The sequence below is a fragment of the Callorhinchus milii genome, unplaced genomic scaffold (assembly GCF_018977255.1).
Source record: "Callorhinchus milii isolate IMCB2004 unplaced genomic scaffold, IMCB_Cmil_1.0 Scaffold4, whole genome shotgun sequence".
In the NCBI taxonomy this organism is placed as follows: Eukaryota; Metazoa; Chordata; class Chondrichthyes; order Chimaeriformes; family Callorhinchidae; genus Callorhinchus; species Callorhinchus milii.
This window is the reverse complement of record NW_024704745.1, coordinates 17,652,235-17,669,275: the sequence shown is the minus strand read 5'-3', so window position 1 is coordinate 17,669,275 and position 17,041 is coordinate 17,652,235. Positions and strand designations below refer to the sequence as shown.

The 17,041-nt window shown below is 40.5% G+C and overlaps 1 protein-coding gene and 1 non-coding gene across 2 annotated transcripts in view; one reads left to right on the top strand and one right to left on the bottom strand.

Moving 5' to 3' along the window:
• Nucleotides 1-2,869: 2,869 nt before the first annotated feature.
• Nucleotides 2,870-2,941, top strand: trnaa-ggc. The gene has a single exon. It is a non-coding gene; the product is annotated as a tRNA-Ala (tRNA).
• A 510-nt stretch (nt 2,942-3,451) lies between these two features.
• The window catches only part of frmpd4 (FERM and PDZ domain containing 4), a 185,788-nt gene continuing 172,198 nt past the window's right edge, over nt 3,452-17,041 (bottom strand). The window contains exons 9-17 of the mRNA XM_042334492.1: nt 16,823-16,942; nt 15,716-15,852; nt 13,341-13,467; nt 12,216-12,305; nt 10,777-10,959; nt 9,436-9,574; nt 7,674-8,753; nt 6,061-7,371; nt 3,452-5,262 (exon numbers count right to left, since the gene is read on the bottom strand). Coding sequence (XP_042190426.1) covers nt 3,911-5,262; nt 6,061-7,371; nt 7,674-8,753; nt 9,436-9,574; nt 10,777-10,959; nt 12,216-12,305; nt 13,341-13,467; nt 15,716-15,852; nt 16,823-16,942 — 4,539 coding nt within the window. The 3' untranslated portion in view covers nt 3,452-3,910. The remainder of the gene's footprint in view (nt 5,263-6,060; nt 7,372-7,673; nt 8,754-9,435; nt 9,575-10,776; nt 10,960-12,215; nt 12,306-13,340; nt 13,468-15,715; nt 15,853-16,822; nt 16,943-17,041) is intronic.

Sequence of the window (17,041 nt, the reverse complement as noted above, 5' to 3'; positions counted from 1 at the left end):
GGGCTATGTTGTGCACAAATTGGCTGCTGCATTCACCCACAGTACACGGTCACTGCACTTCACAGTAAATCCTGTGTAGTGTTTTAGGATGTTGCCCTGAAGTGAGTTGTGCAAATTCAATTGCAAGGATTCTTATTTATTACTTATTTAATATTTGATGACAATCTCAGTTAAGATTGCTGCTACACCCGCTGTTTCTCTCCCTGGGCAATATAAAATAATTGAGTGAAATTCGCTGCTTCCCAATTCCTTTCCTCAAGGGTCCTCATACGATTTATCATTCCCAATGGAACAGGTAAATATATTTTAAAAATCTCAATATTTCTTCCATGATATTGAAAGCATTTAAAGACTGTTAAAACCAGTGGTTATTTAAAATTTCCCTCCTCTTGTCTCATTCCAAGCATTTTTATGACAGGACAAACAGTGTTTATCAATGCTGCTTTTGAGGAGATGTTAACTTGCACTCAAAGCTTCTCTGCCTCCAACCTACCTTCCGAAACTCTTTGCTCGTGGCATAGTCATGGACAGTCACTCATGCCTGGACAAGAAACATCTCAGAGCTGGATTGACTTGATGCCCAGGGCAAAGTGAAGTGAGGCAGCAGCCAAGATATATTTTGTTGATTCTACATCATCCTCACCTTCAGCAAGCCGCCAGTCATGTAGAACTCCAATAATTGCTGCCCAATTTTGGTTAGATTTCAACATTATTAAAGAGATGGGAGTTCCTCAATTAGAAGCTTCAAGGACAGTGGATCAGTTGCCCAGAAATACTTTCAAATTACAAAGGCTTTCCTGGTGTTGGCTGCAGTAATAGTACAATTACAGTAAATTTCATAAGTCATATCAGTTGGGATCATAACATTTAATATGACTCATGCAAAGTTTGAGTTGCAGGCAACCTTGTATAAGGCATATAAAATCGGATTTAATCAATAATCTACACTGCACATCGGTAAATTCAATGCACCATAATTCCATGCGCATGCTGTAGTTTGTCACTGCAGCCGGTAAATGAGCATGTGTTGATGGGTCAGGACCACATTTCCAACGATTCAACGAAGCCGGAAAGTGCGGGAATAATGGAGGATATGGAAGCGGCGTTTACAAGTAAGAAGATGATTAATATGACGAGTGCAAAGAAATCTAAGTGGTTTTGATAGGAAACTGAATGAGACTTGTGTATGTACAATTTAGGCGATTATACAATTTATAAAGATAAAACTTATGTTAGTTTTACTGTATACTGTAAGATATGTGAATTCATTGGATGTGAGACAAACCTATACCTCACATTGATTCTTTAAACTGGGAATTACAATGTGCAGTACTCACAAGATCACACAAAAAAATCTGCATGATCAAGAAGGCCTTCTGGAACAGGAAGCATTTAATCTCATCCCTCCTGAATACCCACCACCTCATCATCCCTTACAATCTTGGACTGTTTTCTAAATAAGTCTTGTATGGTGAACCTGTTTTAAAAGCACTGCTTTCGTGTTCCTCTGAAGATAATTATAAAGGATAGTATATGGAGTGTGACTTGAACATAAAATGTGGCTTCAATAGGATCTAATTTGTGTTTTTTCTCAAGAGATTACTTAATGAGAAATACGGAATTATGAATTTCCAAAACATCGGATGTGCTGAAAGATGTATTCTTTGTTTGGTAGAAGGTTCTTTTTGAGAACTGCAAAAAAACTAGCTCCCATGTCAGGACTGAATTTAAGCATTTTCCACAATTCTGCATAAATCTTAAACTTTAAACCAAAATGCTTTTCTTGGCAGAGTCTGTGCACTGCTGCTCATTGTTGTTGCCTTGGTTAAAATTAGGTGGAATTTCAGACCTCAACATTTTAGGAATTTGATATTTACACATTTTGTATTCATAACAATCATTATCATCATTATTATTGTGGAAACAGAAATTTGTTATNAAAAATTACAAAATGACAAATATTTTATAAGACGATAGGACTGTGCACTGTAAAATGGATTCAAATACTCTGGAACGCTTTATTTTCTTACACTTTTTGTCCAATTTAAAAATACCATGCCATTAACCATGCCATCTTTTGGTAAACGCTTGTAAAAAAAAAAGTATATCAAGTAAATGGATGACACCAAATTGGAGGGAGTAGTTAATACAGAGGAGAACTGCAACAAATTACAGCAAGACATTAATAAACTTGCTGAATGGGCATTTAAATGTCAAATGCATTTCAATGTAGAAAAGTGGTACATTTTGGTAGAAGGAATAAGGAAGTCACATACATCCTGGAAAATAAAAACCTAAATGGGATACAGGAGCAAAGGGATCAAGGGGTACACGTAAACAATTCACTAAAAGCAGCAACGCAGGTCAATAAGACCATAAAAAAAAGCAAACCAGGCATTGCGGGTTATTTCTAGAGGGATAGAAATGAAAAGCAGGGAAATTATGGTAAACTTCTATAGAACCTTGGTTAGACCACACTTGGAATACTGTGTGCAGATTCACAAGGATGATCCCAGAACTCAGAGGTTATACCTATCAGGAAAAGCTGAACATACTTGGACTCTTCTCTCTTGAAAAGAGGAGGGTAAGGGGTGACCTGATAGAGGTCTTTAAAATGATGAAAGGTTTTGATAGGGTAGATATAGGGAAGATGTTTCCATTTGTAGGGGAGACCAAAACCAGGGGCTTTCAATTAGTCTAAAATAGTCACAAATAGATCAAATAGGGAAGTTAGAAGATATTTCTTCACACAGAGAGTAGTGGAAATGTGGAACATGCTACCACAAGGCGTTGTTGAGGCAAATAGGGAAGTTAGAAGATACTTCTTCACACAAAGAGTAGTGGGAATGTGGAACATGCTACCACAAGGAGTTCTGTAGCTCAGTGGTTAGAGCATTCGCCTGGCAAGCGAGAGACCTGGGTTTGATTCCCGGCAGGGGGAAACCTCGGGCAAGTTTCCTTACTGCACACTCCTAATAATACTCCCTCAAGAAAAAAAAGCATAACAATTTGGTCACTCAATCCACAACTGTTTGTGGGACACTGCTGTGCGCAATTGGCTGCCGCGTTTCCCCCACAAATATGCAGTCAATTCACTTCACAGTATATTTTATGAAGCGCTTTGAGACGTCTAGAAGACGTGATAAGGCACTATATCAAATTCAAGGATTATTATTATTATTATAAATAACATAGATGTATTTAAGGGCAAGCCAGATAGGTACATGAGGGAGAAAGGAATAGAAAGTTATGCTTGAAGCTTAGTTGAGGAAGGGCAGGAGGAGGCTCATGTGGAGCATAAACACCGGCATAGACCAGTTGGGCTGAATGGCCTGTTTCTGTGCTGTATAGTCTAATGTATTCTAATATATTCTAATGTAAAAGGAGAGAAAAGTCCTTCTTGCATTTGATTTTGTTCCCCCAAATAATACAACACAATTGATTCATTTTATTGTTTATTGTTTATACTGTTTGCGTTGGTTAAAAAGCATAATTTAAAACTTTAGATAATACTTTAATATTTACATAGTGATGTAGTATCACATGTGTGACTGTTCGAAGTGTATCGCAGTCCTCTGGTGGCAGTATTAGGGGAAGTCTTGACACACTTGGTTGGGGCGCTAAACCATTCTGGAGCACAGGTACCAATATGAAAAATAACTAATTTTATACCACTGACTGCATTCTATATTTCCTTGTCATTTGGAAAGGAGTTTCACTTACATGTCTGTTCTAGGGCATTGAGCTGTATAACATATTAATATCCCACAGCCTGGTCATAGAAAACATAATGTACACAAAAGCATGTTTCTTTTACAGCAGTCCATATTGACCATGTGATGGACCCACGCTTACAGTAAACTCTATGTATGGCTTTACATGGGTACATTTTTAAAGTACAATTTGCATTTTATTTGTTTAAAAGCATTTTAAGTGAACGAGTTAGTGTGCTTACGATAGCTGTCATGGTAACTGAATGTCGAGCTAAGACTTTAACGCTAGGGTCAGTGGGCGCTGCATCTGATGCGGCTTCTGCAGCCTTCAGGAGACAAACATAGTTCATTACAACCTCGTCTACCTTAGCAACAATTTCCTGTTGCTGTGTTTCGGAGTTCATTACTTTAATTAATCGCATGCAGGCTTCAGTTAAACAACACAGTACTTGGAAGCTAGAAGTCATAGCTGAGAGCATTTCCTCTGGGCTTTTGTCTGCGGCAGCAATTTTCCTGCAAGCACTTCCCAACTCTCTTGATTCAATTGACAACAACTGTTTATATTGGTTAAATCGGAGTTCATAAGGTTCTGGTTTTGCATTTTCCTTTTTACCAATGGTTGATTGCAGCAGAGACAATAGTTCATTGGCATCTTTCTGAGCAACAAGAAATCCATCTGTCAATGTGAATACTTTGTCCTTTAGTGCATTGATTCTGGCAATTTTGCTCTTGAATGACATGTCTTTAAAGTTGACGTCAGTGTGTTGCTGCTCAATGTTGCTGCCAGTCTTTCCAGCAGCCACATTGGGTTGTATGACTTTGCTGGCACTGTCAGTGCCCAAAGATGCACAGATTACCTGTGATGAATTGGACAACACCTGATTCTGATACAAATGAGACAATTGGTCCTTCTTGCCATAACCATCGTCTTCATCATCGACATCAGTGTCTTTGTTAAGGAAACAATAGGTAAAAGGACCATGGCACTTCCAGTTACTTGTCTCTACCTTCGGAAAGGGCAACGGCTTAATTGGTCTGAAATCCTTTTGTACTGAAAAGATCTGTGATGATCTTCGAATCTCCTTACTGTCTGTAGCAGTGGAGCAGCACGATGAACTAGTTATAACTGATCCTTGAGAGTGACTCTTTGATAGTCTCTTGCCCAGAGGAAGTTCCATTCTTTTCTGTATAGGTTTAGGGTTGGGAACGTCAGAGAGATCAGTGTATCGGAATGCCGCAGAACTCCTTGATTTTTCTAAAAAGGTTTCTACGCTTCTCGCTCCAGGTGTAACATTGCTGCTGCAACGCCTCAGCACATTCCTTCTCTGAGGAACTCTAAAACTTCCTCCACTAACATCACAAGCCTTTAAGTTAAGTGCTGTTGCATGCGCTTGTTCTACTTTGGGAAAATCATGGGACTCTTGGCATGTACTTGGCACCTTTGTATCATTGCAAATGTCTGATGGCAGAGGAATGCTGTCGGCTTTGAATTGTTTAGTGAGAGCTGAAGATGCACCTCCTCTTCCTCCTTGCTCAGGCTCTGTGCAAGCTACACTATGGGTGGTAGAAAAACACAGAGAATCATTAAGCATCTCCTTGACAACATGCTGAAATTTACATTCTGGGTTGCACTGATTGTCCTCAGCAGAGAGCTGCTTCTCATGAAAACATCCAGGCAGAGCTATAGCATTCTCAACAGTAGCCCCTTTACTCGGAATCTGACATTGCTCTGAATGTGGATGTTGTCCTACATGCCTGTCAAAACTGACTACTTTTCTCCTTTCCTGACCAATGGGTACCTCATGATGCTTAGGTTTTAGAGTTTTCGATTTAGCTAGGTCAATATCCCTTTTTAATTTAGCAGGTAAAGTGGAGGAAAAAATATTTTTTAAATGACACAATGAAGTCTTAGATGCTTTACTTTTATTTGATGATAATGAATCGTGCTGGCTAACACTGTCTCCTCTTGATGTGGCACACGTTGAAACTAACGACGGGAACGTCAGCGTGTCGGACCCATGACATTTAGAACTTTTGGGGTGATTTTCAGCATGCATTTCAATTTTATTCGGGCATGTGATGGGTGTGCTTTTAAGATTAGGAAATGTACTGAATTTTATTTCTTGAGATTTATCCCCTGTCAGGGAGCCACTAGAACGGTCCACTTTGGATTTATTTGTCCTTTCCATAGATTTGGTATCACAGTCCCTAGAGCCAACTTCATGAGATGAACCTGACAACCGAAGGCTATTTTCATTATCATTCCCCTCTCCCTTTATTTTACTTTCAAATGTTAACTGCGGTAGCTCAACATCTGCGTAAATATTATCTCTGTTTACTGTTGTACCTGTGGTTTCTTTAATCTTGGGTACTCGATGGCACCCGTCACGTATGGTACCAAATACTGGCTCAGCATTTGATGGTGCATACGTGTTAAGGGCTGTTCTTCTATGACACGTAGCTTCAGCTTGTGGATGCAGATCTTTATAGGATGTTCCATGGTTTTGAAGCAAATGTGTTCGGTGATCTTCTGAAATGTAGCCAAGGCCTTTTAGAGAAGATTCTGACAATATGTGCTTAATATCAGATGTACAGTGGGGAGAATCTATTGGGGTAGCACACATACTGCTGCCTGTGCTGCAGGGTGCATCCACCGAAGAACACTGGGAGCTCTGCAAAGAGTAATGGCCCTCGCTTTGGAAAGAGGACATTCGTTTTGTCATGTGGTATTCACACAGTGTAGCCATGCTCTGCTCAGCCTCTGGAAGCTCTGAAGAGTGATCGTCAGGGAAAAGGTCATCACTTTCCGGATCATTCAGGTCTTTGGCTAAAGCCATGTACTTAGTGTCAGAGAGATAATCGTCATTGTGTCCAAGCCCTGAGGTGCTGGCCAAGGCACAGCCATCATCTATCTTGGAATCAGCTCCCTTCCCTTCCAGTTCACTTCTAGAAAGTGCACAGGTTTTGTGAAAATGTTTGCCATTGACTAAGCCTGGGAAATGCTTATCAGCCATCTTTTCGTTTGAAGCTTGATACCACCTTTGGGTTTCCCTACGAAAGGTGGTGCTCTCTAAATCGAAAGGGGTTGTGCGATGACTGCTTTTTGTAATCATGGTGTTATATTTGCTTTGGGATGATACGTCGTCACCCAATTCCGCCTTTCTGTTTGTGTTTTGCTTCTTCAATGATGCACTGCCATCAAAGGTTGTCTTGCCGCGAACATCACCTGCCTTGTTTTTCTGTTTATTTGGGCAAGCGTACCCCAGAGATCCCATCTGCAGTTTGCTGAAGTAATCGGTTACAGATTTTGTCTCCATTGTCTCTGGCTCCATTTCGATTTCCTCGGAGGGAAGAATTTGTTTGGAAGGCACAACTTTGGACTTTGCGTTGCTCACTCGTTGCCCGGTCATGGAATGTGTGGCTTTTGGGATCATTTTAGATCCAGGCACTACAGTCTCATTCTGGGAGATTGGGAATTCAGTTTGCTCTTCTTGAAGTTGCTGATAGCCTTCACTGGTGGCCACAAGCATGTGCATGGAGCCCTCCGAATGCTTCTGTGCTGAGACTACCTCAGAGCTTTCAGTCATTTCAGAAGAGTTTGTTTCATTGCCAGAATCCGATGATGACTCAGGACTATAAGCTCTTAATATCACTACACCTGTATGCCATAAGAGAATAAACAGCCAATTAATTACTACATCATAGGCACTTTCTTAATACTGTATTAACAAAATACTTTTATGAAACACAGCTTTAGCATTCTTAAGAATACTCGGCTTTCAGTGCATAATTAGCATCCAGAATGAAATAACTTAGATCGTTCCATTAGCATGCCAGATCAGAAATGGGGGTGACACAACTGATGATGACATTTGTTCTGGAATGTTTCCAAGGTGTTAAAACGTTTACAGATGAAACATTATGACTGTCAATGAATAAATGTGACTATGGTGAAAGAACCTGAACTGTCATCTGTTTGTTGAACGGACTGCTCCTCAGAAGCAGCCAGCGCCTCCAGTGCTTGCAAAGTAGAAACCACTGCATCGTCCAGTGCTTGCTCACCACTCTGCTCCTCAGAATGTGTAGGGACAGCATCAATCAACGACACAGGGATGTCATCACTTGGAGAACATCTGGTTTGGCCAGTCTCTGGTGTACGTTGTGCAGGCTGATGCTGGCCATCTTCTTCATCATCTGAGCTGTTGTCTCTGAAACCAGGCGGTGGAGCAGCTATCGCTATATTCAGTGTGTGAAGAAGAAAGTCATCTTCCTCATCATCGTCACCCCCGGGCGGAGGAAGTGACGTTAAATCAATTATGTCATCACTGGAGCCAGACATATTCAGCAGGTTTGTTTTTTCTGCCTCTCCCACCAGGATGTCTTCCTCACAGCTCGCCTCATCATCATCCTCAGCATCGTCCGTCGTCTCTGAATAACAGATGTCATGCAGCAATGGTTCTTCTAGGCCTTCTGTATTTCCAAATATTCGACTGTCATTAATGTTTGCATATACAACATTTGCTTCAATGCTTTCTACATCCATGCCCGGAAACGAGAACAGTGAGTCAGAACATCTAATGTCAGCAGTGTTGGGCAAGTACATTGATGCCTGTTGGTCTAAATTGTTGGGACTGTCATCCAGTAATCTTTCATATCCAAGGTTTCTTGGGTTAAAAGCAGCGACAATGTGATCCTCAAAGACAAAGGATACTTTTGCTCCTCTTTGAATGTTCTGCCCCGATTTGCTCAGCTCTTTCCCAGAGGACAGCGAGCTAACAATCTTGTTTTCAGCTTCCATGCTATCTACACTTTCAGGCTCTTGGTGACCGTGCTCAGTCATGTGTGAAATTTCAGATATCAAAACACCCCTGGAATCTTCGTGATAAAGTATGTCCTCAGAGAAATCAACATTTTTCTGCTTGGTTTCCTTAATAAACATTGCCTGCGCATTCTGATTTCTAGCATGGATATGACATGAGCTCTTTGGTAAATAATTCCATTCCGAGTTGTGTATGTTGTGCTTACTCCTGTATTCTGGGCCTATGCAAAGTGAACAAGAGACAGATCATAAGTACTGAACAATACTGTTTGACACAAATTATTGCATGCCTCGAGCACTAGCCAGTAATCCAAGCAAATTAACCTTACATTGCATAACCTGCAGGTATTAATCTAACTTATTCCTGCATTTGATAAGACACCTTACACATCAGGAGGACGACTCAAAGAGTTTCACAGCATTTACTGTGTATTCTGTAGGCAAACGCAATTGCCTTAATGCCTCTCATATTGTTACAGATGTTTATTAGAAAGGTCTCCCCCTATAGGCCCTGATTATGATCCAGATATTACTATCTGTCCCCGCTGAAAAGTGTATGTATGTGTATATAGATGTGAGAAATGGGCAGCCCCTGGTACAACTCACGGTCAGACAGCTGACATGACATTTTCTCATTGTCTACATAGGCAAGATGCTGAAAGGCTGCCACGGACTGTGAAACTCTACCTCAATGCTGCCAATAAAATGTTCTACTGTGCCCTTGGTGATTTTAAATACTACAATGCCCAGTTGTCTAAGTCACTCCCTGACACTTGCAGGTTCTAAAAACATCCACAAAGCTGTGAGTTATACAATAGACTATAAAGGGCTGTTATTTTAAACTGGTGCTCTCAAACAAAATACACTAAAAAGTAGTAGAATCTTCCCATCTGGTAATATTACCTGCTTCGCTGTTTGGACTGTGTTTGCCGTAAGCCATATTAAATATGGAGCGACGTGAGTCCACCAGTAACCTGTAATACCCAGCTGTTAAACAGGCAAGGTTCATTGCATCCGTTGACTCCATTAGTAGAATGATGGGCTGAAAATAAAATTGAGGATGATTAATTTATTATCACTGTACACTAGAAAATTTAATCCAAGGAGATTGTTCTCAATAGCAATACAGTAAAACTCGCATAGGTCTTGTCTTTATAAATCATGTAATTGCCTAAGTGGTACATGCACCAGAGTCCCTTTCAGTTTTCTATCAAAACCACTTTGATTTCTTTGACCACTTGCATCAGTAACCTCCTAACTCGTAACTATTCTCAAGTAACTCCCGCGCTTACCGGCTACATTAATCGCGGGAAATAAGGATCTGACCCTTCGACTCAAGCGCACTTATCGGCCATCTGCATTGAATCAGCAGAAACGTGGTCTTGATCTGTCAACTCATGCACAGGAGAACTTCATTTCCCACGATTCAATGCGATTCCAATGTTACCTGTAAGTGCATGGGGCCAACGGATCAAGATGCATTGAATAGCAGGATGCATTTACCCGTCACCACATGAGCACTGACTGGAGTGACAAACTACCACATGCTCACTTACTGGCTGCATTGAATTACCCATGCAAAGTGTACATTATTGATTAAATCAGATTTTATACGATTTATATAGTTTACTGCAACTCAGACTTTGTGTAAGTCATATTAAATGCTATGGTCCTGACTGATATGAATTATAGTAAGTTTTACTGTAGTTATTGCACACTGTTTGGGTCACTCAACCTGAATAGCTTTTCCCAAGCAAATGTGTCTAAATATACTATGCAATATCAGAATACTAATGAAATGCATGCATAGCAAACAAGAGTAAAGGAAGCCATGAAGTGAAATCTCATGGGTGAGAGGGGCAAAACCTGATTTAGCGCAGCCAATGACTATCATGGACTGACTTCTACGACTTTCATGCTTGAATTTATCTTAACAGTACATCTTCACCTCTTTTCAAGATGTTATCGAATGATTTAATATGCCAGGTTCAAATGTGCCCTCCTGTTAAGGTACAGTGCAATGGGTACATTGTATACTGATCTACATGGCACAGCAACAAGCCACAGTGCTTAAACTGTGGGATTGTATTGGCTAGAGATCAATAAACAGTGGTTTTGACCAGTAATTAGTTCATTTTTTCCTATTCTATATTTGTATGCCATCCCTAAGGCTCTATCTTCAAAAGCCCCTTGCGAAGGCTCCCCTGCCTTTAGGGCCTACCACATCTCCTCCCATGTTCTTACCTTGACATCCAGCACATTCAATTCAACTCTCACGTTATTTTCCTCTTCAGAGAACATCTCAATCCTGTTAACATGGCTGAAATCAGCCAGAAGTGCCACCAGGTTTGTCTTTGCGTTTATTACGTGGCTTATTCCATATCGGGGTCCCACCATCAGAGTGACTTCGGAGTGTTTCTCCCCTTGCTGTTGTAATTGATAAAAATTGAGAAATTCACGTCAAACCACATCCTGGTTGATTCTCTATTAGGAGTCTAAAATACCATTATGACCTGGCCCAATGGAAAGATTCGGCTGCACTTTTTCCGTAGAATCCACTGCAATTGCCCTCCTCCGCTACAAAATAACTTATACTATTAAAAGATGATATCAGAGCTGACTAGCATTGAGTAGCCAGGGTGAAAAATGCAACATATCATTATGCACTAAATTCAATTGGACATTGAATCTATTATGAAACATCAGATTTTCCTTCTATTCCTAAGACTGATTTAAAAAGAGAAAGGAGTTTCTCCTGGTGGCCTGATTAACAAATCCCCAAATAAAATTGGTCGTTCACTTCAAAGCTGTTTATGGGACCTTGCTGTGTATAAATGGGCTGCTACCTTCAATTGCCGACAAATCATAGAATCATAGAATCATAGAATTGTACAGCACAAAAGGAGGCCATTCGGCCCATCGAGTCTGTACCGGCTCTTTGAATAGAGCAATTAATGTCAATCCCACTTCCCAGCCCTTTCCCCATAACCCTGTAAACTCGTCCTCCTCAAATATATTTTGAATCTGTGACCTCGAGTCACCGACACACCCACCAATGGAAACAGTTTTTCCCTTTCCAACCTATCAAATCCCTTCATGATTTTGAAGACCTTTATTAGGTCTCCTCGTAACCTTCTCTGCTCCAATGAGAATAATCCCAGCCTCTCGAGCCTTTCCTCATAATCAAGGTCCCTCATTCCTGGTACCATCCTCGTAAATCTCCTCTGCACTCTTTCCAATGTCTTAGCATCCTTCCTATAGTGTGGTGCCCAGAACTGGGCGCAGTATTCTAACTGAGGCCTAACCAGTGTTTTATATAGGTTAATCATAACATGGTCACTATACTTTACAGAATATCTTGCGAAGTGCTTTAAGACATCCTCCTGACGTGAAAGGCACTATACCAAATGCAAAGATTATTATTATGAGACTGTCCATGGAACTGAACATCTTTCAATTTCGTCACAATCTTTTCTGGACTTTTCTTTCCTCTCTCACACTCATGACTTTTGTGAGTGCGTGAGGAACAAGGCGTGAGAGAACAAAGCATGAGAGATTTGTGAAGGTGGCCACATTGTATAATAATTTGAACCGAGACTGTGGGACTGGACTGTCGCCTATACTCACTGAGAGAGATTTACCATTCTTTAATGGGGAGGGCGTAAAAATAAAAGATCAATTACCAGGAGCTTTGCTTTGAACACTCTTCCTCCATATAAGCGCAGATCGCTGAGAAACTTTAAGTAGTGCACCTTGGCCTGTAGTGCGGAAAACTGGAACAGAAGAGAAAGGTTATGAAATACATTTATGTTCAATTTACATTAAAGTGAAGAACATGTTAGATATCTCTGGATTTGCAGTTTAAATTCAATAGGTCGCAGTTTAATGAAACACCCGAGAATTGTCAGAATCACCGACTGTTACAAGGAATCTCAGAATTCAGCACGCTGCAGAAATTTGCAGCACACCACGAAAGACAATGGAAAATTCAAACAAATGTAACTGGTTCCTTCTTGTATTTCCTTTCTCATCATCGCAAATCAAGCTGGAACCGTGTAAGCTAAAGATTTCTTCCTTCCCAAAAATAAACAATTTTGCATCCTTGAACAACACGATTATTATAAAAATGTCAGTTAGTTCGATATGTTTGCCCACAAAACACGCAATCACTGTACTGCACAGTTTATCTGGTGAAGCACTTTGGGACGTCCTCCTCACGTGAAAGGTGCTATAGCAAATGTAAGGATGAATTTATTATTATAAGTGCCACCGTGCTGGATATCTTCAATATGGTCTGGTGGAGTTTTATTGTGTATTCATTCACCGTGTGTCAGAGGTGAAAACCGGTCCAGAATACAATTAAGATAATGGATGACAAATCAATGACTGCAGTTATTTTGGATATGCTCGGTTGAACCCAGGAGAATTCTCATCATCTGAGACACTTTTGCAAGACATTACAGTGTCATTATATTTCTGCTTCCTTATTCCATTTCACTGAGATATTAATATTTCTCAATTATTTGGGCACTTCATTTGTTAAATTGTGTGCACCAAAGAAACAGCCCGTAGGCATTGAACAAACAAATACGTGTCCACAAAATAGAGGTTAGAACAGCTCTAGCTATATATTTTTCAATCTTGTTAGATAGGCACAGTGGCAATAGCATTACGACATCCATCCTGGGCAATTGCCACACAGCTCCCATGTGAAATATTGGATCATTGTCAGCCTTTACTTGGTCTGTACTGTGGCTAAGATGCATTAGTCAATTACTATGCCCTTACAGTGCAACGGCATACAGTACCTTTTTGCCTGGAGGAACCAGATTTTGGTTGGCCTTCAAGATGTGTGAAAGTGCCTTCTTCACATTTTTTTCTTTCATGCTTTGTAAAACCATGGGTGGAAGGAAGGTTTCAAGGCCCCATTCTTTCCTGAGAAGGAGTGGGAGTGGGGGGAATTGTACACCAGAGAAAACAATAGAAAGTTATTGGATTTAATTTGTTTTACAGTGTTTTATTCACAGAGCTCTCCATTGGATAAACTGACCTACATAAAAACAAAAAACATACATTTCTGGTGATGATGTTCCCAGTACTTATTTTTGTATGTAATCCGACACGTATAATACCAGTTAGCTAATGTGAGGTTTGCAGTATCTGGGATAATTGACTTTTACATGGGACTATCACTACCTGATCCATAAAACAGGTCTGATTCTTTTCCTCCCGCAAGTGGATCCAGCTATTAGAGAAATGTACCCAGATCTTAGACAGGTGAGCTGGAGTGACTGAAGGTGCTGAGATCTGAACCTGCATACCTCTTGCTGCTAGCTTGCCTATAATAATATAATAATAATAATCCTTGCATTTGATATAGCGCTTTTCACGTCGGGAGGACGTCCCAAAGCGCTTCACAGAACACACTGTAAAGTGAATTGACTGTATATTTGTGGGCGAACGCGGCAGCCAATTGCGCACAGCAATGTCCCACAAACAGTCGTAGATTGAAAATGACCAATTTATTATTGATTTTGGTTTTGGAGGGATTATTATTAGGCGTGTGGAGTAAGGAAACTTGTCCAAGGTTTCACCCTACCTGGAATTGAACTCAGGTCTCTCGCTTGCAAAGCGAGTGCTCTAACCACTGAGCTACAGGACTCCACGATTATGCCTATGCCTATTACATCAATCATGAGAAAATAGGGAACCATGGAATTAGCCCATTTGGACAGCTCTTCCCTTTTGCAGACTGTACTCGCTCAATCATTGAGGGAAACATTCTTCAGAACTTCCAACACCAAAGTTGCTACAACAAAACAGGGTTTAGATTGTGAGATTTGCAAAAGGAATTATCAAAAGTGAATCCCGAGAGTGTCAAGGCTAGCGTTCTTGAACTTTGCTCAATCTTGAATCTTGAATTTGAATCTTAAGTCAATGTCTGAGGGGAGCTCTGGAGGGTTGGGATCTGATACGTTTGGCATTTGCTAATTACAAAACCTTTTTACAAATGTTGAAATCTAGATCCTTATGTATAGGGTTCTGACAGTGACATTTGTGAAGGTTCATAACTATAACTATTACAGTATTAATATGTAATAGTTTGCATTCAAAAACCTTAATTTTGAGAGTTTTCCAACATATCTGGAATTGAAACTGGGATTTTCTCAGGTTCAACGACTGTGCCATGAACGTAGAGGGGGAGGTGTTAAAGATCCTTCGAGAAGATTTGAAAATGGGGTTTCTCCTGATGTCCTGGCCAATATGTTTTGGATTAATTGACCACTAATGTAATGGTAGTTTGTGGGATTTTACTGGTGCAAATAGTGGCCATGTTTTCCTTCAAAAACAGTCACTATGTGATATGTTTTGAAATGTTTTGATGTGAAAAAGTGCTAGAAAGTACACGTTTTGTCTTTTATTAGTGACCATCAGTTTGCTTGTTTTCAATAATACAATTGCCCAGAAATTAAATGAGACAGGGATTATTTTTCCTATGTGACATATCTGAGAATTCAGGTTGCTTCTCTTCATTACTGTGTAATCATAGTTAATTAAAATAAACAAAAATAGAGAGTGTGTAGGAGTTTGATATGAAAAATATGAAGAGGTGTTACATTGAACAAGCAAAAAATCAGGACCATACAGTCACACAAAATGTTTGGCACAGATTACATGAGCAATCTTCAGATATCAGCACACTCTAACCATAAGAACTATGAAGTCATTCACCAGTCAGTCATTCCAACAGATAGGAGATTCCCATTCAATGCTTTACCAGCACAATGTTACCTTATTCCCTTCACTCTCTGGCATCTTCCTACCTCTCCGACCCCCTCACTCCTCAATATACCACCCAGTCACTCCGCTCGACTGGCATCAGCCTGCTGCCTGTCCCTCGCGCCCTCCACTCCACCATTGGAGGTCGTGCATTCAGTCACTACACCCTGAAACTCTGGAACACTCTCCCTCAATCCCTCTGCTTGCCCCCTCTCTCCTCTATTTCAAGTCCCACCTGAAAACCTCCCTTTTCAACTGTGCTTATGGATCCCCCTCCGGCTTAGAGTCAGGCACCACCACTCATAAGCGCTCTGAGATGCTATCCTGCGTGGAGGCACTCTATAAGCGCAAGTTGTCGTTGTTGTTAATGTTATTGACATTTAGTGACATTTTCATTACTTACTCAATGTATTTCAGAGAGACTTTCTGGGAATGCTTGGTGCTGACGGTAGCAACGTACATCTGTAATGCAGCGAGTCGGAGAGCTATGTCGTACTTTAGCTCAGGTCCGAACCTCTCATGGACCACATCATTGCAACTCTGACGGAGAAACAGCAGAGGCAGAAGCATAATCTGCTATTACACTGAAATTGAACTAAGCATTTCCTCTGTGGGATCTCCATCTACACACCCAGCTATTTGCCAAAGTTTAGCAGATAAATTGTCTGAAGTTTGCAGCTTAGGGCATTGGCCAACTTCTGGAGGATCTGAAAAAGTGGCCTCAATCTATCATTATTATCAAGTACAAGGCAAATCAACCCAGTGTACATGTGAATCACTTTGAAATTCTGGCAGGAGGGATGACGGAGAGCCAGTTAGTTGCTGGTAGTGGCTATACAGTAAAGCAATATCATCAACTAAAAGCTATTAAACTTGTAGAGAAACAGTGTTCCATATTGGATTTTAACTATTCTTTTTCACATGCTCACTATGACCTTCTCTATTCGTTCAAACTGCAGTTTTGTAAGAAAGGAAAAGAAACCAGGTATGTTTCAGGTTATGCACATCCTTCTGTGAGTCCAGAAGAAGTGAGGGAACATCTATGCCACTGTGTAAAAGAGCTCAATTCGGACTCGCTTCACTGTACTAGAAAGCCTCCACATGGATCAGTGCATGGAAGGTTAACTCTTTATCTGTGAAGCTGCAAACTCCCTTCAAAATTCCCTTCTGCAGCCAAATTGTGGCAATAAGCCATGTGCTAAACCTGCTTTTGGGAGTGTATGGCAACTCACAACTGAGGTTTGTATGAAGATTTGATCTCTTCCTTACACCCTACCATCTTTGTATCACATCAACATCATGCTTGCTGGTAGATTCCTTCTGCTTTGCCAATGTGAATGTATATTGGTAGATTGTTGATATCTGTATAACGTGCTAGAAATCATTTATACCAGCAGCAAATACCGCCCTTTATCTGCATTTTGTCTAAAACCAAAATCATTTAACATGTTTGAAAAAGGTGTTGAGAAGCACTGCATTAGAATCCAGATGGTTTGTTGGATTTACTTACCTGAACATATAAATATTCAAAAGCAACTGCATCTCTGCGTAGAAGGTCAATTGGATCCTTTGGGACAAAGCTGATTCTAAAGAGACATTTCATCTTGTGGGATCCAGGCCTCTGTGTCACCTGAAATAAAGTAATATCAAATGAATGGTGACTGGACAGAGCCATCTGTTGTAGGAGCCTCTTAAAGGGAAGAGTGAGTGCATGTCCCCTTTAGCCAAA